The 27,316-nt window shown below is 46.9% G+C and overlaps 1 protein-coding gene across 1 annotated transcript in view; it reads right to left on the bottom strand.

The window, feature by feature from the left end:
* TENM4 (teneurin transmembrane protein 4) overlaps positions 1 to 27,316 on the bottom strand; it is a 499,427-nt gene that overhangs the window by 13,755 nt on the left and 458,356 nt on the right. Inside the window, 6 exon segments of the mRNA XM_045557253.1 lie at positions 91 to 706; positions 708 to 1,706; positions 3,128 to 3,424; positions 7,203 to 7,438; positions 11,832 to 12,004; positions 25,669 to 26,546. Of these exon segments, the coding sequence (XP_045413209.1) occupies positions 91 to 706; positions 708 to 1,706; positions 3,128 to 3,424; positions 7,203 to 7,438; positions 11,832 to 12,004; positions 25,669 to 26,546 (3,199 nt within the window).

The raw sequence follows: 27,316 nt of genomic DNA, 5'->3' as shown, positions 1-27,316 counted from the left end.
CATACCAGCTTTCTCAAGGAAGATTAAGCCTCGTCAAGTGACCAGAGCAATGCAGTGGGTCCCGGCCCCTGAATGAGCCCCGATCCTCACCTGTCATGAAGCACTTGATGTCCTGAGAGTTGCTGATAGGATTGTTGTTCTTAAACATATAGAGGTTGAAAGGCATGATGTTGTTGCTACTCAGGTGCTTCCACAGCTCGTGGTCTGGGCTGGTCCACCGCCCAGCCAGCACATCATAATCCCGGCGGCCCATGTGGACGAGCTTGGTGAGTGGATCGTAGAGACCCCCATGGTAGCCGATGATGATCTGGAAGTTGGGGTTGGTATCCATGTAGATCTCCCCGTAGGCTGTGTACAGGATCTGCTTGATCATCAAGCCTGTTCCACTGAAGACAGCGAGAGGGGTCCCGATGTTGTCACAAGCTATGTAAAACTCGTCACCGCTGCTCAGCTCCATGGCAAAGAGGTGTCCTTGCAGGTCGTAGTAGAGGGACGTGATCTCAGAGCTGGAATGGTTGTAGAGGTGGGTGACCTTGGTGGGGCTGGTCAGGTCTGCATAGAAGAACTGCAGGTGGTGGCTGTGGGTGCTCCTGCTGGACACCCGCCGCCCCAGGCCATCGTAGCGGTACCTGACACTCCAGCCACCAGCCCGGTTGTACGCCTTGATGAGCAGGCCAGCTGAGTTGTACTCAAAGACGTCACCACCCCCGCTGCCTCAGGAAGCCGTCCTCATCCATCTTGTACTGCACATCACCCAGCCTAGTGATGCGATCACGGAGGTCATAGCGCAGTGGCGTGAGCCGTGCGCTGTTCCCAGGGCTCAGTAGGTGGAGGTTCCCATTGAGGTCATAGCTATAGCGCCAGAGTGGCTTGTCATTGATGGAGACTGTCTGCAGCTGGCCGTCAGCATCGTACTCGTAAGAGTAGCGGGTGGTGTTGGCGTAGGGTCCCACCTTCAGCTCCTTCTTCACCACGCGCCCCATGTTATCATACTGGACAGTCATCCAGTACATGAGTGAGCGGAAAATCTCGTACTGCACTTCCTTCATCCTGCCGTACGCGTCAAAGTGCTTGGTGTGGGTCATGACTGCCGTGGTAATGATCTGGTTAATGTCATAGTAGATGACACCGAACTTCCCGAACTGCTCTGTCTTGCCTGACACGTCATCATAGCGATAAAGATCAATGGGCAACGGGGTCTCGTTGATCACGGCCTGCATGCTGGTCACCCGGAAGCTGTTGTCGTAGTTGTAGTCAAAACGGGCGTTGACCATGCCCTCCTCGGTAAAGCGGAAGATCTGCCGGTCGATCAGGGGCCCAATCTGACGGTAGCGGATGGTGCAGGTGAAGCCCTCGTTCTGCAGGTTGATGGTCTTCAGCATGCCCGCCGTCTCGTCATAGGTGAAGCTCACCTTGGTGGTGTCGTACAGCGTCTCGGCCAGCTTCGACAGCTTGCCATACTTGTATATCACCCTGCGGCCGGTGCCCAGGTAGAAGGTGTGGAGGAGGTGCCCATCCTCAGTGAAGTCCTGTATGACTGAGGCATTGCCCTCGGGTGGCTGGTAGATGTTCCTGTAGTAGCCCACGGAGCGCATGGTCTCCAGTGTCTGCCGGGCCACGTTGGGCATGGTCACAGAAGAGAGGCGGTCGTTCTTGTCGAACTCAAAGATATACTGCCTCTGGCTGTGAAGCAGCAGCACCATGGACTGCAGGGAGAGAGAGGAGGGTGGTGAGGAGGAAGAGTATCTAAGACTTAAAGGAAAGGAACAGAGGCCAGAGAGACTGGCGGTTCTCCCGAGTTGTGCCCAACTGAGTGCCATAGGATACTGCGCGTAGGTTACAGACGTGCTAATAAGCGAAAGCTTTCTCTCAGCCCGGTGGGCCTGGCAGGGACCAGGCCCCAGACACTTGGGCCACTTGCTTTCCTATGCTGACCAGCCTTGCATGTTTGCCCCTTTGTGCAGTACAGACCTGACCTCTCTTGTGTGTAACCGGGTGTGAGAAAGGTCAGGAAGCACAGGCCCGAAGTATCTGCAACAACTTCTCTATTGGCTTCCTTGCTCCAGACTTCGCAAATCAATCTTCCTACTCAAGCAAGAACGAGTTCCCCAAAACACAGTGTGACAATGTCTTTTGCCTGCTAAACTGCTTCTGTTGACTCCCTGTGGCTTAGGGCATAAAGACCATGTTTGAGAAGGGCATTTAAGCTTTGCACAATCGTTTATGTAGTAACAGGTCATATGCCCACCCTGGGCTGGGGCAGGCTGTGACAGGAATGGGGGAACCTGGTTTCTAACAACTGACTCATTGTGTGGCCCTGGGAAAGTTCTTCCCCTCTCTGGGTTTGGTTCTTCCTAGGCTGGAAGACCTTCAGGTCTCTCTCAGCACTAGCACAGAACGTCACTCTCGGAGACACTCACCCTGCACGGGCTGGCCAGGGGAGGCTCACCACAGAGCAAGCAGAGCCTGGGCCCTGCACAGGGGACCGGGAGCAGAGACCAAAGCAGGGACCTGGGGACTAGACCTGGGCATGAAGGGCATGCTTTCCCAGGAGAAAGCTAGCAGGTAACAGGCTTCTAGGCATCAAAGCTACATTTTTCACCTATTTGAAACCAACTTTTGATTTTAGGTAATTTGTGATTCTTAGCCCCTGGGATGAAATGAATCCTGACCTGAAGTAAAATGGATTTGCTAAGGCCACGCCCAGCACTAGAAGCTTACGATTAAGCACCTGCTCCCTACTGACTGATCCCAGGCTTTTGTCTGGCTCTCCGTGACCGGATGGCACCATGTGCCCTAGACCTGGGAGCAGACCCCTGCCCTGGGTCTGAACCCTGAGTCCCGCTCTGTAAGTCCAGCTGCGGTATGTGCCTGTTCCCAGCTCTGTTCTATGGGGCAGGCCTTTCATATTCTCCTGCCCTAGGGTCCCCACCTGCAGATCCTCCAGATGCCTCTTGGGACCCCCTGGCCTTGGTGGCAGATTTTTCCTGAACATTTCTGCTTTTGGAGACCACATGGGTCAGATTTATTCCCCTAAGGTCGGCAGGCTGGGCCTGGCCATGCATTGAGCTACAATGACTGGCCTTCTGTACGGCAAGGCCCGAGATGGAGGGGGACAGACACCTGCCTTCTCTAAGTATGTGTAGCTCCACGTCTTTCCATCGGCGAAGATCCTGGACGTGACGCGTCCCGCCTGGTCGTATTCCATCCTCTCAGACATGATGCCCCTCTGGATGCCGGCAATGTGGCCACCAGGGGAGTATGTCACGTTGACACCGTTCAGCCTGCTGCTGGGTGACCAGAGGCTGGGCCGGCCCGCCTGGTCGTACAGGATCCGAAGGGTGAACTTGCGGTGGTCATCATAGATCTTCTCCGTGCGAGTCACGCGGTCAAAGTCCAGAGATAGAAGGTTTCGGTTGTGAACCTGGAGAAGGGGTAGGAAGGAAAGAACAAATTACTCTGGACGTTAGGAACTTTGGTCTCACGGCCAGTGTGGCTCTCAGCTGTGCTGAGAAGCACCTGAGTAGCCTGGGCATCAACAGACATGAGTCCTGGCTATGCCACTTGGCAGCTCTGTGACATTTCCTCATCTGTAAAATGGGAATAATAATGCCAATCCCATAGGGCTGTTGTGAGGTTAAAAACAATGCAGATGTTGAGCAAGCAATAGCTGTGACTGAAGAGGACCCCCATGATTTTCGGATGTGATTCTGCTAACAAGTATGTATAAAAAAAAGGCAGGTCGTTCTTGGCTCCTTCCTCAAAAGGGAGCTGCCAAGTGAGCACAGCACATAAACACCTGACTCGTCTAGTCCATGCCAGACACTGCGCTAACGCTAGACGCTGCGGGGACCACGCTGAGGAAAGGAAGGGATTTGCTCTGGATCACGTGGCTGGTGAGTGACGAAGTCTGGGCTTGACTCTCACCACTGCAATGTGCCAACAAACGCTCCACAGTCCTCTGAGTAAGTTCTAGCTTTCTGGGGGCTCTGGACTTCCTGTCCCCTCTGAGGTCTGTCCTGCCCTTGCAGCACAATCAGGGCTTCTTCATCACCTCGGACAGTGCCCAAGACATCTTCTTCCTGGAGGTGCTCGGAGGCAGTGGTGTTTGAGGCTTGGTGGCTCCCGTGGCTGTGGGCTGGCTGGGGACACAGTCCTGGCTCTGCAGCACTTTGTTCCCACCTCCAGGACCGGGAGCCCCTTGTATAATCTCCACCTGGGCTGCTAAGTCAGTGCACAGTTCAATTTCCTTTCACAGTCAGAAAGCTATGGCTCCCACAGAGGTAGCAGTAAGTCAGGGTTTCATATTTGATAAAGCAATAGCCTTTGGGGGCCTGTTCTTGTATGTGGATCTGCCTGGATCAGCCAGGCACTGACTACCCGTGAACCGCTGCCAGGCACTCTGAAGCTGGAATGCTGGTTCCCGCTAATTGGAGCTTGGCCTCACGGGGCACGTGGGCACATTCTCTGCACCTCCCACTAGTCACTGGTTGAGTCTGACAAGTAGTAAGGAAGACCCCAGAGGAAGCACATAATTAGGTCACGTGATGCAAAGCGGCACATGTGGACTGAGGTAATGAAAGGTCTTCTGTGGCCCTGTGTGGTAGGAAAGGGGCGTAGGTCTAGGAGTTAAGGCTCGGATTCCAGCCTCAACTTTGTGACCAACTTTTCTGTGTGACCTTGGGCAAGGGTCTTCCGCTTTCTGAGTCTCAGTTTCTTCCTCTGTATGACAACAGAGCTGTTTGGAGGACTGAACAAACTTAAGTATATGACTTTGCGCAATGCTGGGTGCACAGAAGGTACTGAATAAATGGCAGAATTATTTCCGTTAAATGACAGCCAACAATCATGGTCATTCTCTGAAGAAGGAGAGACATGTGTGTCTCCCCCTTCTCCCTACACAAATGCTAAGGCCTTGAAAATAAAGATTTATAATGATGATGCTGAGACGACTCTGGCTGTGAATGGCCTGGTTATAATAAGGTTGCTTTCCCTGGGGTAATCAAACACAACTGCAGAAGCAAAAACAGTGTGGCAGACAATTCCCATGAAAAATCAGAGGCGTTGAAGGCTGAAGCTGCGTTCTTTGCGGAGAGGGCAAAGGAAGATACAGGGGCTGTGCTACCAACAAGCACGAGGGCCTTTTGAAAGCATCTTTTGGAAGGTCCCCCTACGACTCCTCCCAGGGTGGTGCCACCCAGCCCGCTGGCCCCCTCGTCCCCTGGAGGACCTGTAGTGAAGGGGAGCTGCACCTTTGTGGCAAAATTAATAAAATTAAATTAAACAGCTCACCGGGGAACCGTCTAATGCTTCCTGTGCTCGGCAGTGACGGCAATGAGATTATTTCACATCTTTCTTTATTAGAAAAGTTCCCACTTGTATAAAAAATGAGCTCCATTATGGGGAAGCACACCCGGCGAACATTCTAATTCCACATGCTGCCGCTGTGGGTGGCCATTTATTTTGGGAGGACACGTAGATGTGGCCACCCGATGAGAGCACCATCAATCTCAGGCTGGGAGAGGGACCAATTAGAGCCTGGGAAACTTTTGGTCCAGTTCGCACAGCAGAGAGGAAATCCTATTAGTACTAATCACTGCCGTTTATTGTGTACCTGGGGTGTACCCGCACTGGGCTAGGTGCTTTGAATGTATTATCTAGTTTCTGCCGAGGAACCGGAAGGCTCAGAGGAGTTGCTCAAGGATACACACGCAGCCCAAGCAGGAATCAAACGCAGGTCAAACTTTCCAGCGAGTCCACTGCCTCAGACGTGCAGGAAGGGCTCTTGGAGAATTCAGCAGGGGGACTCAGGCCACAGAGAACAAAGACAGCTAGGCCTCCCTTAGGGAACTAGTGGGAGGCTATTTTCCACACTGGGTAGCTGCTAGAGTTCTTAGCTGAGTTCTTGGCTGTTGAGGGCACAAAGGAAGCCTGGTTTTCTGGGTTCCAGTTGCGTGATGTTGGACAAGTCACTGTAATAAGGCTGTATCTGTTGTAGGTCTATTTTCTGGTCTTTACGAGCATCTTAGCTATGGAACTCTGGAAAAATCAATTACCCTCTTTGGATCTTGGTTGCTTCATGTGTAAAACAGGGGCTTAAATGAACTTTCTTTGCTAAAGGGCAGGGGACTTAAGAAAGCCTGAGCTGTGTTGGTCTGAGGATGCTTCTGTGGTTTTCACAATGTTAGGAACATTTAGCTCAGTCCTGTGGTTCACTTTAGCTCAGCAAATACCTCCTGAGCACCTGTGGACTGCGAGGTGCTGTGCTGTGCCAGGGCTAGTTCCTTAGCTTTCCCTCTGCTGTCACCTTCCCTTCTCAAGCTGGAGGGAGAAGAAGCTGCGCAGTAAGGCCCCAGGGCGGATGCCACACTCTGCAGAAACATGGATACAAGGCAGAGAACGAGCTGGCTCAGGGCATCCACATACTAAAAAGCACTCGGAATGCTAGGTCATGATGCCAGCGCCCTGGCAGTGACAGCTAGGGTGAGGCCATTTTGCTCATTTAGGGAGGGTAACTGCCTGGAAAGAGTGGAGAAGGTGGCTTAGGTTCTGAATAGCTGAACTGAATTTTGGGACATTATTACTATTAGCAATAGTAATAACAATAATTGTAACAATGGGGGGGGGTGCAAAAACCTACCTAACAAGCACAGTGAACACTATTTGGGTGATGGGCATACTTACAGCCCTGACTGAAGCATTACAAAAGTGATCCATGTAACCAAAACACTTGTACTCACTAAATATTTTGATATAAAACAATTGTAATAATAATAGCAATAACAACACAAGTAGCTATTATTGAGCACTTGTTATATTATGTGCCAGACTCTGTATAAGATGCTTTATATATTACTTCTAGTCCTTGTAGCCACTTGTAAAATTGGTTTTATCTTCCCCATTTTATGGATAATGAAATTGAGGCTCTAAGATTCTTGACTTGCTGAAGTTCACTAAATTCACTAAGGGAATAGCATATAACATTCAACTCAGAGCTGACTAGCACCAAAGCCAGCGATCTTTCCGCAAGTAAAAACTGGAAAGATACACAGGAGCCTCTTACGGCACGTGGTTCCCTGCTTTAGTTCCCCCCTTTTGCAGATGAGAAACTGAGGTCTCTGTTTCTAGAACAGAACCCAGTTCTCCAGAGTCACGACCTCCCTTCCCCACGGGACACAGCTGCCTCCTGAGGCCTTGCTCACCCGCAGCCGGCGCCCAAAGACGGTGACCTGGCCCCGAGCCTGCTCCTTGCGCTGCCGCCACTCCACCAGGTTGAGGCCGTTGTCGATGGGCAGGGTGACGTTCCTCTTGCCCACAGTGGGGTTGACGGTGCCAGCCAGCAGGTGGGGCTCGGTCTGCAGTGCCACCTCCATGCCATTGGCCAGCAGCAGCCGCAGGGAGCCATCAGCCCCGATGTAGTAGCTGTTCCGGACTTGGTCTGAGGGCAGGAGAGGCACAGACCACTCAGAGGGAGTGAGGACAGAGGGGGTGTGTGGAGAGCAGAGGCGGTGGTGGGGAGGTTAAAGGGTTTTCATTTTCTAACTGTAGAAGCAGTACATTATTATTAAACGGAAAATATGCAGTGAAGGTCATCTCCAACCTCAATACCCAAAGGAAACCATTGGAAATGCTTTGTATATTTGTAGATTTTAGGCTATTTCCAAATGCACTTACAGGTTGAAATAGTTGCTTATAGAGTTCTGCACTGATCGTTATATTATATAATGTTACTGAATGTTTTTCATAAACATTTTTCTTAATGACTGTACAGTATTCCACTGTATGGAAATGCTATAATTTATTTAACCAAGCCTCAAAGAGATATTCAGTTCACTTCCAGTTTTTCACAATTACAGTAACACTGCAAATAAATATAGTTTAAGCATTATGTTAAGTGAAAGAAATCATATGCAAAAGACCACATATTGTATGAGTCCATTTATATGAAAAGTCCAGAATAGGCAAATCCACAGAGACAGACAGCAAATCCGTGGTTGCCAGAGGCTGAGGGACAGAGGACAATGTGGAGTGACTGCTAATGGGTGTGTGATTTCTTCTGGGGGTGATAAAAATGTTCTGGAATTAGATAGTGGCTATGATTGTAATGATTGTACAACTTTGTAAATATACTAAAAGCCATTGAATTGTACACTTTAAAAGAGTAAATTCTATGGTATGTGAATTAAATCTCAACCTAAAAATATATTTTTTGGATAAATCAATGTTTTCATTTTAGAGTTTTTAATCAAAATAGATTCCTAAAAGTAGGACTACTAGAGCATAGGGTTGAACATTTTTAAGGCTCTCGATATACATGACAGTAACAATGTTCTTTATAACAAGGTTAAAAATAATTCTGACACTTAAATCACTGACAGAATGACAAATATATATTAATATATTTTAAATCATTGTCATACATATATTGTCATATGTGTGTATATGTCATGTATACATATATGACAATGATTTAAAAAGAGATCTGATTTGAAATTGTAAATTTTATTAAAACATTTTAATTCAGATCTTTAGCTAAAAGAAACTTCTGGAGGGGAAAAAAGTAAATTTCAGCTGTAAAATGCACACTGAGTTCTTTTCTAAAAATGGAAACAATTATCTTGGGCTTGTGCTGCATTCTCCTGACTCTTGCCCTTCCTCAGCTGTTCCCTCTGTCTGCGCTGCCCGTCTCTTCAGTGAGTGCTAGCTTCAATCTTTCCTTCAAGGCTCTGCTCAGATGTCCTCTCTTCCTAGAAGCTCCCCCTGTTCCTCTGGTCAGAATGAACGCGTCCTCTGCTGTACACTCCTCAGCCTCTGTATGGGCCTCATCAGGGTCTTGTAGCTGAGGGTGCAGGGTTCACCTCTCTGTTAATGCACACACTCTCACACATTTAAGTGCTTGCAGTGAGAGGCCTTACTGCACAGAGATGAAGAGCCTGCATCCTGCAGCCAGGCTACCTGGGTTCAAGTTCTAGCTCTGCTACTGCCATGCTGTAAGACCTTGGCCAAGTTCTTAACCTGTCATGCCTCTGTTGCTTCATCAGTGCACTGGGGACAATAGCTATACACTTGCCTCACACAATGCTCTGAGCATCAAGTGAGATAATGAACATGAAAAGCTGGGAACAGTGCTAGCATATAGTGTTACATAAATGTTAGTGTTTTATGTGCTAGTCGTGGTCACATGTGTCTCCTACTGTCTCTCCCCTACCTCCACTACCCCATTTCTCTCTCTCTCTCTTTCTCTCTCTCACACACACACACGCGCACACACACGTCACAGTGAACTTTTCTAGTACTGACCATGGTCCTGCAGTCGCTCCCCATGGCCTTTAGCTCAGCAGTTAACAGAGTGGGTTCTAAAGCCTGTTTGTCTGGGTCCAAATACCCTGTCTGGTGTGTGATGTGGGCAAGCTAATTAGCCTCTCAGAGCCTCTCACTGCCTTCATCTGGAAAATGGAGATATTAATAACACCTACGTCACAGGCTTATGAGGTACAACATGAGATACTGCTTAATAAGACTATGAATGTAAAATGCCAAAAATCATACTTTGTAGTTAATAAGTGCTCCAAAAATATTACATCATTACGATTATATGTGCTCAGTAAATCGGTAAATATTTGCTGGATTGAACTAGATATATTTCAGGCTATGTCCAGCAATCAAGTAGTAGTTTTCGTGGGAAACTCTCACTGAATCATCCCTGCTAGGATGGCATCCTGTTGGCCCCTCTTTCTCTCACTCCCTCCCCACTCCATCTTTCTCCTTTTCTCTCTCATGAACATGAAATTCTAAAATCTGCCTCAAACTCGCTATGCATTTCTTCCTTTGAACAGTGAGGAAGGCTGTGTCAATTTATCTTTGAAAGCAGCTCCTTGCTGAATTCACCCATGTCCATTAATGGAGACCGGGAAGGGAGCAGCCTCTGTGGAGGCCCATCTCAGACGGTCCCCACTTAATGTGGGCTGTGATTGCCCAAGGCCGCTGCTCATTAGTAGCTACTTCTTAGTACTTCCCATAGTTTAGACATAAGATGAAACCGAAAGAGCTTTTCACAAAGACTTGACTGAGGCTGCAAAACTGAGCATCTGTGCCTGGTACTCGAGAAGGGAAGGGAGCTTGGCAGAGGCACCAAAGAGGAAAAACAGGTACTTCGTTCCCTGGATTTCAAGACATGCTTTTTCTTTTCACATTTTAATGTTTCTGAAATTGGAATGTGTCCATGTATGTCTTTTGGGCACTGCGACTTTTTCCCCTCCGCCTGAAAAGTTGTTATTAAATTGATGGTGCATTTTAAAAATGAGGACTGTGGCACTTTTGAATTTTAAAAAGTTGCCCAAATATAAGAAAGCCTGCACCAACCTTTAGAAAAAACAGTCCAGCCAGTTTAGCAGTGTGGAATGGATGGAAACAGGGAAGAAAACAGACTCGAAGGCCTGAAGGCCTAGATGTCTGAGTCCCTGGCAGCCCTGTAGTCCCTGGTCAGGAGAATCCTGGCTGGCCCAGAAGTGGCACCTTCTCTTGGAAATAACCCAGTTAGAGCATAAGTACCTGGGGTGTGTCCCACCCACCATTAATGGTGGTTGGTGGCAAAGGAATTCCAGGGTTTGGTTTCTCTTTCTTTGAGAACCTTAATTGTTCTTCGAGCTCTTTAAAAGGCAAAAGACTACATTTAGGAATAAAAGTGCTTGTAAGAATATACAGACATTCGTTTTCTTACTGTAAGTTAAACTGCTTGCTAATTAATTAATTACTTAATTAATACAAATACTTAACTGAGCAATACTATGTGCCTGGCCCATGCTAGTCACTTTACATATGTTGTCTAACGAGATCGTCTGAGCAACCCAATGAGGCAGGTATTATAAGTCAGCCCCATTTCTCAGACCCAGAAACCGAGGCTCAGAGAAGAAGAATGATTCCACCCAGTTCACACAGGTAGGAACTGGCACAGCAGGCACAGAGCCCTGGTCTGTCCACCCCAGAACTCCTGCTCTTGCCACTGCCCACACCACTCAACACAGCTTCAACTGGCTTTCTTTTCCTGGAGGAGAAAACCGAGGGCCATAGTGGAATGAAATGGACTGGAACTTGGGCCTCTGAGTATCTGAGAGAGGCTGCTTTTAAGACTTTATGTTGAAACCTTTGGGAGTCGAGAGAGCCATCTAAGGGCAGGGTGAAAATCAGGCCAGGCTTTCCCTGGTGATGGTTTCTTTCTTTTCAAGCTTACTAAATCCAACGAAGCTGCACCCCCCCACCCCATCCCATGAGAACAACTGAGGCAGATAATTCACAGCAAGATTTCATCCTTGTGATTTTTACCTGAAGCTAAAAGACCAACCCACACCAGGATGACTTGGCAATGCAGAGAAGGGTCTCTTGTCTATGGAGTCCTAGCAGAGGCACAAACCTTCTCACCTGGGCTTCAGCAAGTATTTCTCCATGCCCAAACCCCTTTCATAATTAGCTGTAATTATTTTTGTCCTTTGTCCTTGCCTGCACCAGTGGGAGCATACGTCTTTTAATCTGGGAGCCATTAGCATGGCAGAATAGCGAGGTCACCTGGATTAGGAGCTAATGGATTCTCTACCTTTTGTTCTGATGATAATAGGACGGTAGAGTGAAATGCTGTTCTGAAGCTTCCAGGAAAGAATTTACTGGATTCAGGCTGGCATGTTTTGCAAATTAGGTGGCGATACAGAGAGAAACCAGTTGTGATGCTTTCCTGTTCTTGGGCAGCTCTGGCAGTAGCTTATTTCCTGTATCATCCTTCTCCAAAGGGGTCTTCCCACCCCTCTGCCTCAGCGTCCCCACGCCCCCACCTGGCTTACCTTGCAGCAGTGTGTAGAAGGCACCTGAGGCAGACAGGTTGGTGGTTATGGTGACATCATCCTTGCTTGAGGTCTCTACCTGGACATGCACTGAACTGTCTGTGTCACTGCGGAAACTGCTCACCTGGCCAGTAGGGAAAGTCACATTTGTCAGGCGGCCAAAGCTGTCATACCTGGAAACCAAAGGGGTGGGGGGGTCACTGAGTAACAGAAATATAATGACACCACGGCTTGAACTTGGCACGTTCTTCCTCATGCCACAGTTTTTTGTGTTCTGCTTTTCTTTCTGGTCAGATACATTCTCATGTCTTCCCCGTCTCCTTGCACAGGACCATAGATTTTGGGATATGACTCCAACTGCTGATATCCAACTGCAGGAAAATGACTGACCTCTCTGAGTCTTCCTTTCCTAATCCAAACAGTGGAGACAGTACCAGTGCTCTGCCCCCTGCCCAGGACTCCCATGGAGGATGTGGGAAAGTGCCTGGTAGCCATAAACTAGAATTCACTTGTGAAGGGTGGGGATGATCATGGCCATGATGAAACAACTGACCCAGAATCTTAGAACTGGGGGACTCCCCAGAATTGATACAGTCAAACTCAATGCTTGAATACCTTCTGCAAAATCCTGAAGAACTAGTTAGTTTTACAGGTTTTTCTGAAAAATACTAGAAATGGGAACCATTACCCAGGGGATTCCCAGAAGATACAGATCCTGGGAAAAGGGGACTCAATTCAAACCAGGACTCAGGTCACTAAGATTTGCAACCCTCCCCATCTAGATTTCACATTTGGCACTCAGCGTCTATGTATCTGCAACTCTCAGAACCCACAGCTTTGGACTGGTATGGTCTTTCTAAAGAATCATAATTGAATCTTAATTCTCTTTACCATTCTCCTGCTGATAATAAAAGAAATATCTACCATGATTGAGCACCTCTAATGTACTAGGCATGGCGCTAGTTGCTTTTCACACATTTTTACTTAATCCTCACTTAATATATTTTTCTTTTAATCCTCATTTAATCCAGTCTAAAAGGTATGTATTATCTCCTTTCCGGAGGATCAGAAATTGAGGCTCGGAAAAGTGAAGTCATCTGCTCAAGGTCACAGAGTTAATAAGTGTGACAGAATCAAAATTCAATTTTAAATCTACTTGCTTCCAAGCCACCACCTGCCTCTCTGTCTTCAATGAACATTTCTGCACCATCCATTTGCAAGTACCCATTGCTTGCGCACCTCCCTGCTGCAGATGTGGTTGGAAGAAGGCAGGAGTGGGCTATTCACATTTTAATTATTGGTTTTAATTAGGGGAGGCTGAAGTGTAAAAAGGTGGGCTTAAATAGCCTTTTTGCACGTGTGTGTGAATGGGGGAAGTTCTTCATCTACATTTCTGACTTCTGCTCCTGTGCAAGGCTTCAGCGTGGGTTCAGCTGGACATGTCTCCCCCATGTACTTTGGGTCTCCCTACTGGACTGTTTTTTACTGTTTTGCTTTTACTTCTGGAGCACAGTTGGCCTCTGGGTCCCTGTGAGGGTTTTAACGATGGGGAAATGAAAGGCCAGCTAGGTCAGATACATCCTGGCTCTTCCTGTGATTCCTTCTGCTGGGCCTCACTTCTTGCTGAGATGGCTGGCTCTGCAGCTTGTATGGTTTCAGCTGAGACTTGGTGGGTGAGACTAAGCAGGCTGTCACTGAGCGACTTTCTGCCCAGGACCAGACACTTGGGTGCTGCACTCCAGATCCTGCCATTTGCCAGCTCTTTCTGTACCTGTGCCTGGCACAGATCACAACACTCTTCACACTGAATGTAACAGTCCCTGGCACACTCTGCCCAGAGGAGGAGCTGGCAACAGTCTTTTGAATGAATCACCCCAGTCATTGGCCTAAGATCAATTCTTGGGGAAGGGTCAAGGGCCTTTGGGAAAGTTGAATCTCTCCATTGTGGAGGCCTGAGGAAGGGGAATGAAGCCCTTTCCAGGATGGCAGGCAATGCGGTGGTCTCTCCTACGCTACCTAGGCTGGGCTTGGCAGGGCAAGGCTGTGGAGCTGTATTGGAGGCTATACTACAGGCAGTTAGGGGGCTTTGAAAGCCTGTTTCCTGTCATGATTTATCCTTTTTCTTCTTTAGTACAGAGCCAGGTTCTTCCAGGAGAAGGTCAGTCTGGCCTAGGGAGGCAGAAGCCTGGACTAGGTGGTCATAGGTGGAGTGCCCTTCAGAGCTGGGTGAGTGAAAGGACGGCATTGCTGATGAACTAACAGAGGAAAAAAAGGGAGAAAAATCATAGCACACAACTGCCCCTTTGTTTGCTTAACCACCTGTGGCTTAACTTGTTTTTTTTCAGGAGGCTGTTTTACAGAACTGGAATAGTACTGAGCAGACAGAAAGGGGCATGTAGCCCTCCTCCACATGTGCCCAAGCACATTCTGAGAAGTCTGATAGAGCCAGTTTAGCAGAGAAGCAAAGACACAAATTGCCTCCTGTTATCATTTGCAACAATAACTGCTCTATCCTTCATCCCAATAAAAAGCCTAAACCCCTTATCCATGGGGCTGGCACTTCTTTCTTTCTTTCATGCTATGCCCTTTTCTCTCTTGGAAAGTAAAATAAACTCCTTTCTTTAAAACCTATCCTAATTTTTGTATCGAGAATTCTTTCTCATCCTGCATTACGAGTTCCCACCCTAACAGTGAGGAAGTAGTTCTGAGATGTATGTCCTAAGGCCTCTCTCACCTGGAGACACTCTCAGGGCTCTGCTTCCTTCAACTCTAAGAGAGGCTGGAGTTCATTTTTAACCCGTTATGGGCACTGAAAATTTGAACAGGAAGGAAATTTACAAAAAATGTGTCCAGTGGTTATTGTTGGGAAGTAGAATTACAGGTGATTTTAATTGCTTATTTATATACGTGTTTTATATTTCTATGATTTTCTACAATAAACATGCATTATTTTCACAATCAGAAAACTACTGTCCAGGTAATACCACAAGTTCATGAGCATGGCCATCTTGGGGAAGTGGACCATTTAAATTACTGGCATTCCTAGGAGAGTCTCACTTATAAGGCAAGCTGCTAATAGCAATTTCCAGGCCTTTTTAGCAAAATATTACTAGGGCACCCCAAGCTTCTGAGCTACAAGGCAGGACTCCAGAAACTGGTTTTGCCTTGGTCATCTTAACTGTCTCTGTGGTTCATGATTACACTGAGTCCTGTCAGATGCCGAGTTATATTATTTATTTATTTAAGACAGAGTCTCACTTTGTTGCCCGGGCTAGAGTGAGTGCCGTGGCGTCAGCCTAGCTCACAGCAACCTCAAACTCCTGGGATTAAGCGATCCTACTGCCTCAGCCTCCCAAGTAGCTGGGACTACAGGCATGCGCCACCATGCCCAGCTAATTTTTTTCTATATATATTTTTAGTTGTCCAGATAATTTATTTCTATTTTTAGTAGAGATGCGGTCTCGCTCAGGCTGGTCTCGAACTCCTGACCTCGAGTGATCCACCCGCCTCGGCCTCCCAGAGGGCTAGGATTACAGGCGTGAGACACCACGCCTGGCCCAGATGCTGAGTTATTTTTTAAATCAACAGGAAGATCTACTCCAGTCCAAGTTTCATGGGATGGGGAATGCTGTTCTAGTCTGATTCTTTGAGCACCTGTTATCCCTGTACATATTCTTTATTAAAAATAAGACTATTCACTCAGACTATCTAATCTCCTGACCTAACCACATAAAAAAAGATTTTATGGCTGCACATGGTGGCTCACGCCTGTAATCCTAGCACTTTGGGAAACTAAGGTGGTAGGATTGAGTGAGCCCAGGAGTTTGAGACTGGGCTGAGCAATGTAGCGAGATCCTATTTCTGGCCATGGTAGCATGTGCCTATAGTCCCCCCTACTCAGGAGGCTAAGGTAGGAGGATTGCTTGACCCCAGGAGTTTGGGGTTGCAGGGAGCTATGATCATGCCACTGCACTCTAGCCCAGGCAACAGAGTGAGACTGTCTCAAAAACAAAACAAAACAAAATCATTTTATTATGCCAAGCAAGGTACTTAAAAAGCAGCGTTGGAGTCTTACAGGTAAGAATTGACAGAGAGATTATTAACTAGGGGTCAGATGTCACTTCAGTACCACTTCTAACAAGGCCTTGTTCGAATGGCACCTCATAATGCCCTCCCTGGTCTCTCCCAATGATACCCTGTGCACACAGATCTATCCTAGAATTCTTCCCCTGCATTGCAGAGCTGATGTACAAGTTGTCTGCCTCTTCAGACTGTGAGTGTTTGGGGTCAGAACTGGTCTGTGGAGTCGGATCTCCAGGCTGGTAGCCTGGATTCACACTGCCTGGGTTCTGCCACCTGCCAGTGGCATGACCTTGGAGGACTGGCTCTCAGTTTATAACTGCTTCCCCAGCATTGGGACTGGAATAGAGAAGACAGGCAGGGAATGTTGGCTGAACAAATAAATAAACGCAGGATTGGATGTGCGAGGCCTCTTTCCTGCCCTGTGGGAGAGAAGAGACCATGATTCATTCACACACTAGCTCTTGCAGGACTTGGCAGAAGCTGGACATACAGTAGGTACATGATAAACATCTGCTGAATGCACAAATACGGAAACCGTGCTCGCTAAATGATGCTTTAGCAATCTCCCCAGGCATCGCCCCAGAATTTTAGTCTTGAAGACAGAAAGAGGCTTTATATAAAGGCAGACAGTTGTAATTATTATTGAAGGTAGCCTGTGATGCATAATTAAATTGAGCCTGAAGAAGAGACAATGAAAAGGCCCCATGCCATCAAGATCTGGTTTTCATTTTATATGAGATGGTCAAAAAAACAGTAATTTCCACTACTCACATTTTCCATTAGAAAGACTGCATGTCTTAATTAAATGAACATCAAATAGAACAACCAATTTATGAAATTTTCTTGTCTCCTATTCATTCATTTCAGTACCTTCCAGAGCTTGAGAAATGCCACTGGATCTCTCTGGTGCTTGATCAATACCTGTGATAATCCCATCAGAACCCTGTCCCTTCTGACTCTGCACGGGAAGAGCTGGAGCTGCCCAGCCTCTGGACCCTGCACATCTTTGCCCCGTGGGCCACCTCTGCAGAACGCTTTCTGCTCCGCTGCAGAGCTGCTAAGAGCTGCTCAACAAGATGCAGGGACTTGGAAGGGGCTCTGAGTGGCTGCTTCATGCCCTGGCCCTGTGATTGTGTGGCTTCTGGACAACGGATTAGTTACATTTGTCATGGCAAATTTTCTTTCTTTCTAACCAAGAGGAATAGAAGGAACAGTTGGTATGGAGAGGTCTCTGGAGCCAGATGATCTAGACTTTGAATCCAGGCCCCCCACTCGCCAGCAATGTGATCTTGGAGGACGGGCACTTGGTTCTGTGTTCCTCCTCACCTTCAAGCCCCCACCACAAGTGATATTTTTGCAGGCATGTTACATAACAACCTCGTTAAGTCTCTGTTTCCCCCTCTATAAGTGAGGATAGTAAATACCTATCTCATAGAGACACTGTGAAGACCAAAAAAGGGAAGTATTTAAAATGAAGTGCCAGCTTCTCACCAGGGCCTTTGGGACCCCAGGAGACTGTCCTCACTAGAATGTCAACCCCCTGAGGGCAGGAACTTCACTGGGTCTCTGCTGTACCCCCATAACTTAGAGGGTCTGGCATATAGGAGATGCTTAATAATGTGAATGAATGAATGAATGCTGGCTGAATGGCCTGGCTCCTTCCTGCCTCTCTTTCTGATTTCACCCTGAACCTCACTGCATCTGCCTCTGGTCCCCAAACGTGCCAAACTCAATCCATGCTGGGGGCGCTCAACACTTACTGTTCCCTTTGCAGGAATGCCCTTCCCTCCAACGTTGGTGTGGCTCGTTCCTTTCATCAGTCACGTTTCAGTTCAGGTGTTACCACTTCAGTGAGGTCTTCCCTGACCACCACTTCTGAAATAGATAGGTCTCCCCTCTGCACCACATTATCTTATTGCATTGTCTTCACTATGCTTATTACCTTGTTTACTTGTTTACTGTCTGTCTCCCCCTACTAGACTATAAGCTCCAGGGGCACAGGGGCCTTGTCTGTGTTCTCAGTGCCCAGAGGAGGACTCAGCGTGTAGAAGGTACCCGGTACATATTTATTGAATGAACAAATAAATACATAAAAAAATAGTAGATATTACTGCTGATTTTTCAAGACATTGACTGAGTGTAACTAAGAACTTCATCCGTTTTACCTCTGCCCTCCATATGAGGAGGGGAAAGCTCACTCATCCTCCCACAGCACCTTTTAGGTACCAGGCATCATGCTTATAACCATCTTTTTAGCAGGCATTATTGTTGTCATTTCACTAACGGTGAAGGAGAGGCTCAGAGAAGATCAGTAACTTACCCAAGATCGCATAGCTAGTAGAGGAATGTAGATTCAAAGTCAGGTCTGTCTGATCTCAAAGAACATATTATTTTATCAAGCTTCCCCTAAAAATGATACTATTTCAAATCAAAACCTTTGTGTTCATCACCGTGTGAAAGAAAACGTGGTGTCTGGAAGCCTCAAGTGGGTCAAGAAGTCTGACAGTTTTCCCTTCAGGGGGCTTTGCTTTGTCGTCACTACAACGGACTTAGCAGCAATGCTAAGTCCCCATTTGGGGGTACAATAGCGATGGCCAGATGACCGGCTTTTCTTTACTTCCTTCCACTGACTTTTCTCTACTCCATTTGTCCAAAGCATCTTTGGAGCACAGTGAAAGAAAACATATAAAAGATTCATATCGTTGCTGTGAACTTGGCTCTCAGAAGAGGATCGCTAAAGAGTACCTTCACACACACCGCTAGGCTTTCTTCTTGACACTCAGTACTTCATCTCAAGCCACTTACTATGCACAGCTGGAAAGGAAGACGCCAAATTGCCTCTCTGATACTCAACTCTTGCTGATCTTAACTTTCTGGTCAAAACATAAAGATTCGATTTTTATGACTTTGAGCTGGAATTGTTTCAAACAACGCCATCATCAACAAGGGGAAGTGGACCCTGTATGGTCTGTGAATAATTAGAGCTCCCAGCCCATGCACACTGGCAGTCCCCTGGCTCAGGCCACTGTCACACACGGCATCACTACATCATTAGCCACTCCAGAACGGGATCAGAGCCAGGGCACTCCGTGGCTTCTGCAGTAAAAACTTGCACTTGCTTCCCATTTCACAGGAGTGAAGTCCAGGCTTCAGGACCCTCAAGATCTTGCCCACCCTGCCAGGTTGTACTTGAGGCAGTGCCTCTGGGGGAAAGTGCTTAGGATTCGGGCAGACCTGGGACTGGACCCTGGCTCGCCACTCATGTCTAACACGTCTTGAGCTGCTTGGTCTCTGTGCTGGTTATTCTGTTTCCCCCCAGATCCATTCTCTGCCCTTGTCTGTGCCCAGAGCAGCTGAGCCCTGCAGGCTGCATCCCTGGGGCACCTTGCTGGCTCCATTCTGGTTGGGACAGGTCAGTGATAGGCACTGGTGAGACAGCAGAGTTCAGGAGAAATTTCTCCTCACCCCCCCTCTCCTCCAGTGCTGAATCTCTAGCACACGCTGCACCTATCCATGATTATGCCTCAACTGGGTGGCTTCTCCTTTAGGGTCACACCCGCCACTAGGCTAAAGTCACAAGATCCTGCAATTCCCCCACCTTGCCCTGCAGCCTGGAGGTTGGTAACGGCTGTTAACTGCTCTTATGCCTCAGCCCTGTTTCCTGGTTCCCTTATCCCTGTCTACACCTCCATAATGTGTCTTCATTTGAAAGGTATTTTTGCTGAGCATAGTATCTGGGTGGACAGGTTTTGGGTTTTGTTTTTTTCTTTCAGCACTGCTGTCTTCTAGCTTGCATGGTTTCTGATGGGAAGTCTGCTGTAATTCTTATCTTTGTTCCTCTTATAAAATGCCTTTTTTTCCTAGCTGCTTTCAAGATTTTCTCTTTTTCGTTTGTATTCAGCCCATTTGAATATGATATGCCTAGAAATGTGTGTGTGTGTGTGTGTGTGTGTGTGTGTTTTCTGAGCTTTTTGGATCTGTGGTTTGGGGTCCACTATTAATTATGGATAATTCTTGGCCATTATTTCCTCAAATATTTCTTCTGCCCTGTTTTTTCCCTCTTCTCCTAGGATTCCAATTATAGGTATGCCAGACCATTTGATATTGTCCCACAGCTCTTGAATGCCCTCTTCCGTATTATTTTTTCTCTGTGTGTTTTAGTTGCGTACTTTCTATTGACCTGCCTTCTTTCCTCTGCTTTGTCAAGCTGTGTTGTCAGGAGCGAGGAGCCCATCAAAGGCTTTCCTCATCTCTGTAACTGTGGTTTTCATTTCTAGCATTTCTATTTGATTCTTTCTTATAGTTCCATCTCTGCCGAAACGATCCATCTGATCTTACACATTGTTCACCTTTTCCATTAGAGCCTTTAATATAAGTATAGTCATTTTCAATTCTCTGAAAGATAGTTTCAACATGTGTCATGTCTGAATGTGGCTCTGGTGACTTCTTGGCTGTTGGGAATGTGCTGCTGTTTCGGGCCCTTCGGTACGTTCAGTTGAACGTGCGACATCTTGTGTGGCAGGGTAGAGCCTGGGCAATGGGCATAAGCCTGGAAATGGGTGTGCGTCTCCTTCCGCTAGGACTTTTGAGGGGTTCAAGTTAATCTAGTTAGGATTTGGGCTGTCTTTGCAGCTTGTTTCTATGGTGAACCTTAGTGCACCACAGGCTTTAAATGCCTCTAGCAATTCCTTGTCTTTAGGATGAGGCACTGGTTTGCCAGAGGGTTCTGTTCCCCGAGTCTGCTCCACCCTTTGCCTTGGGTCCTCCCTTTGCACTGCGCCTCAGAGAGGGTCTCTTTCCACTTTGCATGCTTTCGCCCCTCCTCTCCCCCTCTCCCAGAAGCATTCTGCTCCTCAATGTGTTTAGCCTTTCAGCTGGTTGTGGGGCTGGTGGCCTCCTCTCCTGTTTTGACTAAGCCTCAGGCTAGGAGTGGGGCCTCTTTGGTGCCCCTGCCTCTGCTCAGGCTGCAGTTCTGGGCTCCTTACATACTCCTGCTCCTCTCCCAGCAGTTTCTTTTTCTTTCTTTTCTCCCCTCATTCCGCTCAAAGGGTTGCCCCAGTGCCTAAGTAAGACAGTGTTAACTGCCCTCGTCTTCACAGATGGGGGCTTTTGCTCCCGATGGGAGATGAGGTGAGAGGGTCTGGGTGGAGCAGGTGTTTGTGCCCACCCTCAGCAGCTGCTGCACGCCCCCCACCCCAAGTCTGCCAGAAGGGATGCTTCCCTAAATCTTTCTCTGCTCTTTTCTGTGGGAAAACTCCTGGTGGGATTTGTGGAGAAAAATCCTGAAGAGGATACAGACTCCCCCAATTTCTGCAGCCTCCGAGGGCTTCATACTCTCTTACCAGTACACACTGAGCCCCAACAAATTCGCCAACCACCCTAGCTGAACTCTTCTTACCTGCATCTGACTGCATCTACCCCAGGTAAGCTAGTGCTCACATCTTGTCTCTTTCTGCAGGAGTCTGTCACTCCTTGGATTTGGGCTGGTTGGTTTCCCTGTGACCTCGGAGAAGTAGTTCAAGGAAGACTCATGAATTTGCCTTTTGTCTGGCTCATTTTCATGATAAGGTTGGGAATGATGCACTTTTCAGCTCTTCTATCCCTAAGCAAAACCCAGAAGCCAAGTCTCTTCATTTGAGCCATTTGGGTGAATTCTATGTCCTGCTGGGTACACCAACAGTGCTGGAGCTGAGATTTGAATCCAGCATTCTTCTCACTGCAGCATATTTTTTCTTCCATCTTTATCTCTCTCTCCTCCTGAATTTACATTTCTTTCATAAAATCTTTACTGTCTGTCAGCCCTACTAGCTGGTTTGATGCAGAGACAAATTAGTAAGGGTCTCACAGCAGTTAACGTGAGTGTAATTAAAATACAAGCTGTCACAGGGCACTACGGGAGGCCAGAGCCACTTCCCCTGTGAAACCTGGGGAAGCTGTTGCTCACGCCTACCCAGCAAGTCAATTCTGGAAACTGGCTCGTGCTCATCAGGCCATTTACTGAGCCACCAAATGCCATCTGACCAGGAGCCACGTCTGAGAGCAATGATGCCACACACTGGAGATGAAGATGGCATTTCTGACTCCTTTGAGGTTTTCTACCAGCAGACCTGTGGGCTGAGGGGAGGAAAGTAACCTTGATTCTCTAGAACTGTGAACTTTTTAAGTCAAATTGCTCTAAAGTGTGTGATGTTACATTAGGTGTATTATTTAATCTCTTAAGAGGGTCGATAAAGCCAACTAAAACTTGTTTCAGTAATAGCCCATGTCACAGGCAAGCCTGGGCTGTTTATTTTATTTTATTTTATTTTATTTTATTTTGAGACAGAGTCTCACTCTGTTGTCCAGGCTAGAGTGCCGTGGCATCAGCCTAGCTCACAGCAACCTCAAACTCCCGGGCTCAAGCAATCCTTCTGCCTCAGCCTCCCAAGTAGCTGGGACTACAAGCATGTGCCACCATGCCCGGCTAATTTTTCTTTATATTTGTAGCTGTCCATATAATTTCTTTCTATTTTTAGTAGAGATGGGGTCTCACTCTTGCTGAGGCTGGTCTCGAACTCCTGAGCTCTAGTGATCCTCCCACCTCGGCCTCCCAGAGTGCTAGGATTACAGGCGTGAGCCACCGTGCCCGGCCCTGTTTTTTAAAAATATTATTAATAGAATATTTGGGTTGGAATCCACTAAGCCAGTGGTCCCAACCTTTTTGGCACCAGGGACTGATTTCATGGAAGACAATTTTTCCATGGACTGCAGTGGGGGTGGGGGGCAGGTAGGGAAGTGGGGAGGCGGAGCTCAGGTGGTGATGCACAGCCGGGGGGTTGGGGATCACAGCACTAAGCTACCTGATGGAGCTGAAGGTAGAAAATTCACTGGAGCAATGGTTCATTGGCAAAATCTGTCTAAATCCTTATTAAGACACACCATAATGGTAAATACACCACACCCTTACTTCTATGGAGCCTCTAGTTTTCAAAGTATTTTTACTTTTGGTTTTTATTTAGTTTTTTGATCCTCATGATGGCCCAGAAATGGGGTTATTGCTGTCCGATCGAGACCTGGGTCTGGAAGCCAGCCCGACCTGGGGTAACACAGCTAACATCCCATGAAAACAGGTATCTGGCACCCTCGCTTGTTCCCAGTATGAGCTGAACCATTTTGCCCCAGCCCACTCTAAATGCCACTTTCCAGCCCGTTTGGGATATTCTCAGGGACCTGACTTCTTTCCTGGTTCATATCTTCATCTCTCATACTTGACACTTGATTCTGCTCCTCTTGCCTGATCTCTGATTCCTACCTACCTCAATTAAAACTTGTGTCTGCTCCTTTGATTAGTTTACTGGCATCTGGTTCTGGGGAATACCTTTCACACCCAAGTAACACTTCTGCAATGACTGGTACTGCCACTAATATTGCTTGAACTAATAGCAGCAGCAGCTATCATTTGAGTACTTACGATGAGTCAGACATTGAGCTTTCCATATTTTAGCTCATCAAAATTTTGAACCTCAGACTATCCCTATGAAATAGATACTATTTTTAATCCTTATCATACAGACAAGTCAGCAAGAACATAGGTGAACCTCGCTGTGCAGGTGAAAGAACACAGACCTGTGTTCTGGCTCTGTTACAGTCACTGTGTGATTTTACGCTTGTTACCGAATCTTTCTGTGCCTCAGTTTGTTCACATGTAAAAAATGTGCATGATAAATCTTACCATCTGAGGTTGCTGTGAAGACTAAATGGGAAAGAGCCTGGCACACAGTAGGATCTCAAAACAAAAAACAAAAAAACTGGTTTCCCCTTTCTCATTTAGGGCTTTTCTCTTCCATTTCTGGTTTGTGTCAACAAGGATCAGTACTTCTCCTCGGTACCATGAAGTTGATTCTTTGGAATTCCAAATGGCATTTTATAAAAAGCAATTGTAATAACTTTCCTTCTTCATAAAACCTCAACTATGGCTGTGTATTTCATCAAGGAAAGAGAGGGAGAGATCCTCTCTGATAGAAGTGTAGGAAACGGTCTTAGATTTCAGGGTGGTAGAGAGTAGCGGTTGCAGTGATGTGTAAGTATTTATTTTGAGATCTGAGGGCGTGACCTTGGGAAATAATTGAGTGCACAGACTTGCTCTGACAAAGAAACCCCTGTACTGGCTAAATAATGTATAAGAGATTTCCATCGGGCAATGGGGAAAATTGAATTATTTAGTGTATTTCCATTTCAATGAGTTAATCAAGATAATTGCTGTTTCCCTGGATCTTTGTCTTTTCTTTGTAATTAACAAGGCCCTTATTTGAAGAAAGGAATTTAGCCAGTGAACTTTGTATAAATTTCTGTGACATTTTTTGCACAAATTATATTTAAAAATCGATTACAGATCCTTTTCCTTTGGATTCTACTGGGACTGTGAGAAACTGATGCTTAATAAAGCTTGAGAAAAACTTAGGGTTCAAGGAGTCAAGTTCATTGGGAATTAACAAACTCAACTGGGGCAGGGGGTGGGCAGGGCAGAGCTGAAAAAGCATGAGCTCTGGCATCAGACAGATGAGGGTGTGGCCCTGGTTCTGCTATGTTCTCACTGTGAAATGGTGGGCAAAGAAGCCTCTCTGAGCCTCAGTTTCTCAATAAAACAGATATCGTCCATCTTCCAGAGCTGTTGTGAGCGTTAAATGCAATGATGCAGTTCCTAGCCCACAGCTGATGCTCAACAAGGCTAGTTCCTGCCTCGTCTCCTGCATCCTTATGTTATGGTGACATGTTCAGCAGTCTTAGTTGTCTGGAACACAGCTAAGATCTCAAAGAGATGCTTAAAAGTTTACATAGAAAAAGAGATGTTAGTCCATTCATTAAAATATCTTAAGAGGAACAGCTCAGACATATATTTGATTTTGGCTAGGATCATAATAAGCTGAACTTCTGGTTCTCTGGCCATACCCCTTAAGAAGCCCTCTATGATCAAGAGCAGGGAAGGGAGCTAGTGAGGTGGGCACTAGGACTGGGACAAATGATGACATGAGCGCCACCTTGAGGGAGGAAGCTGTGCCCTTGAGATCAGGAGCTAATAAAAGAATAGTTTAAATCACTTCAGGCAGGGGCGAAGGGGTTTGTATCCTTATTTCCCCACTTCTTGGAAGCTGTCTTCATACAGTAGCATACTATGTAATTGTTGCTCCTTATCAATGACTGACTCATAAAAAGAAAGGTTTCATTATGTCTGTGTAATATGTTTGAGAAGGGAGGCACATAACACACTTCATAAGGAATTCTACCCCAAATGGTTAAAGTGAAAATTTTTTTGGAACTTGAAGACATGAGCTTCAATTATGTGGAAAATTCACCCTCATGGGACTGTTCCTTTTCCCCTTGCCATACTTCTAGACAGTGGTCATACAAAGATGCTAGCACTTCATCAAGTACTTTTCATCTACATCACCTCCCTGTGGTATGCTGGGCAGGTATCCACTGTACCCATTTTACAGATGTGGAAACTGAGGCGTAAAGAGATTAAGTCCATGGTAGAGCTGGATTGAAGTCCAACTCCTCTGACTCCAAAACTCATGCCTTTCTACTCTACCATTTCCTTCCTAGGAAAAATCATTCAGAATAAGAACATGCAAAACATATTATTGGCAATGGTTTGCATACCAAATCGTGAATCAAAATGAAATATACCCCCTAATTGACACCCCATCAGTTTACCTCTGATCCTACAATGCACTTAATGAAAAAAACCATCAAATGGTCTTGTCTGGATACTTACTCGTAAAATGTTGTCCATCCATTTTCATTGCTTTTGGTTGCCAGAAGGCCAGAGTTGCCATGGTATGTCATCATGGCCAACTCGTGTCCTTGTGTGGTTACACTCTTGAGTGCACTGTTGGTGCCCATGGTCACCCAGTATACCTGGCCATCTGGGACCACCAGCCAGAGGGGCATCCCGGTAGAGTCTCGGCGGACATTAACCATGTTGCCATTGTTGTCTGTGATGAGTGTGACGTCACCGTCCCCGGTATAGGTGAAGTTGTACAGGTAGTCTCCTGTGGGAAGACTCTGGGTGTACAGGTGCTTGCCACTGGTATCAAACAGGTAGAGCTCCTGGTCGATTGGTGAGGACAGCTCATACATGTTCTGGGTGTTGAGGAAAGGCTTGTTCTTTCGGATAAACCGAATTCGGATATTCCCAAGGTCAGCCACATAGAGCTCCCCATCCGCACACACAGCCAAGGAAGAAGGGGTATTCAGCTTTGCATCCTTGGCATAACCATCGTCTCCAGAGAAACAATCACAGTTGGCATCATTTTTACAATCACAGCCACTGGGGGCCCCAGCAACGAGTGAGATCTCTCCACTAGTGGTGACCTGCCTGATGCGATTGATCTTTTTCTCGTCAGTCTCAGCAATATACAGCACCCCATTGTGTGAAACTGCCAAAGCGGTTGCTGACTCCAGGGTTGCATGGATGGCCACCTTGCTCAGCAAGAAGTGGTCAATGCCGGGGACTTGGCAGTGCATGGGCCTCCCAGCGACAATGCGTACCTGGTGGTTTTCAGAGATTTGCAGGACCACGTTGTTGTCAAGGACATAAAGTGAGTTGTCCATTGGGTTGATGGCTAAGTCTGTGGGCCACTCCAGGCGAACCTGACAATGAAGACAACAACACTCAAATGACTGGCAAGATGCCCACCACTCATCATCCCACACCCCATACAGCTTGTAACAGCATCCACACTGCCTTCATATACAGTCTTGCTTGATCCTCACGCAGCCTACCATCAACATTGAAGTGTCAGCCCCTGATCAGAGTGAAACCATGACACAGCTGCCACTGAGACATCTGATGGTCTCCATTAGGTGGACAAAGCATGAAGAAGGGGACAACAACAACAAAATAGCAGGCAAGTGGACAGACTTTGGAGTCAGGTAGGCCTGGGTTCAGATCCTAGTCCACTGCTTATGACCATGGGCAAGTTACTTTGCCTCTCTGAGCCTCAATATTCACATCTGGAAAGTAGGAGTGACAACAGTGCAGAGTGCCTGACTCACAGTAAGTGCTCAAACAATGGCAGCCGATGTTCTAGAGGTGGGAGGGGAGGGGAGAGGCAGTCTGGAGGCAGAAGTAGGAGTTGTTCAGAGGCTTGAGGAAGACTTTTTGTGAACGGTGGATATGGTACATGTATGGAGGATGATTTCTCAGCTCTTTGAGTTCATGGATTAATACCTGGCTAGGTGCTAGGGATATCAAGACAAAATAACCATAGCCACTGTCTGACATAGTTCTAGACCAGTGATTCTCAAATCTGGCTTCACATTTAAATTACTTATGGAGATTTTAGAAAATATTGGTGCATAAATCCCACCCTTGGTCAGTTAAGTCAAATCCCTGGGTGTGGGGCTTGGGCATTGGCATT

This window comes from Lemur catta, chromosome 7 (genome assembly GCF_020740605.2).
Source record: "Lemur catta isolate mLemCat1 chromosome 7, mLemCat1.pri, whole genome shotgun sequence".
Lineage (NCBI taxonomy): Eukaryota > Metazoa > Chordata > Mammalia > Primates > Lemuridae > Lemur > Lemur catta.
This window is presented reverse-complemented; position numbering and strand designations above follow the sequence as displayed.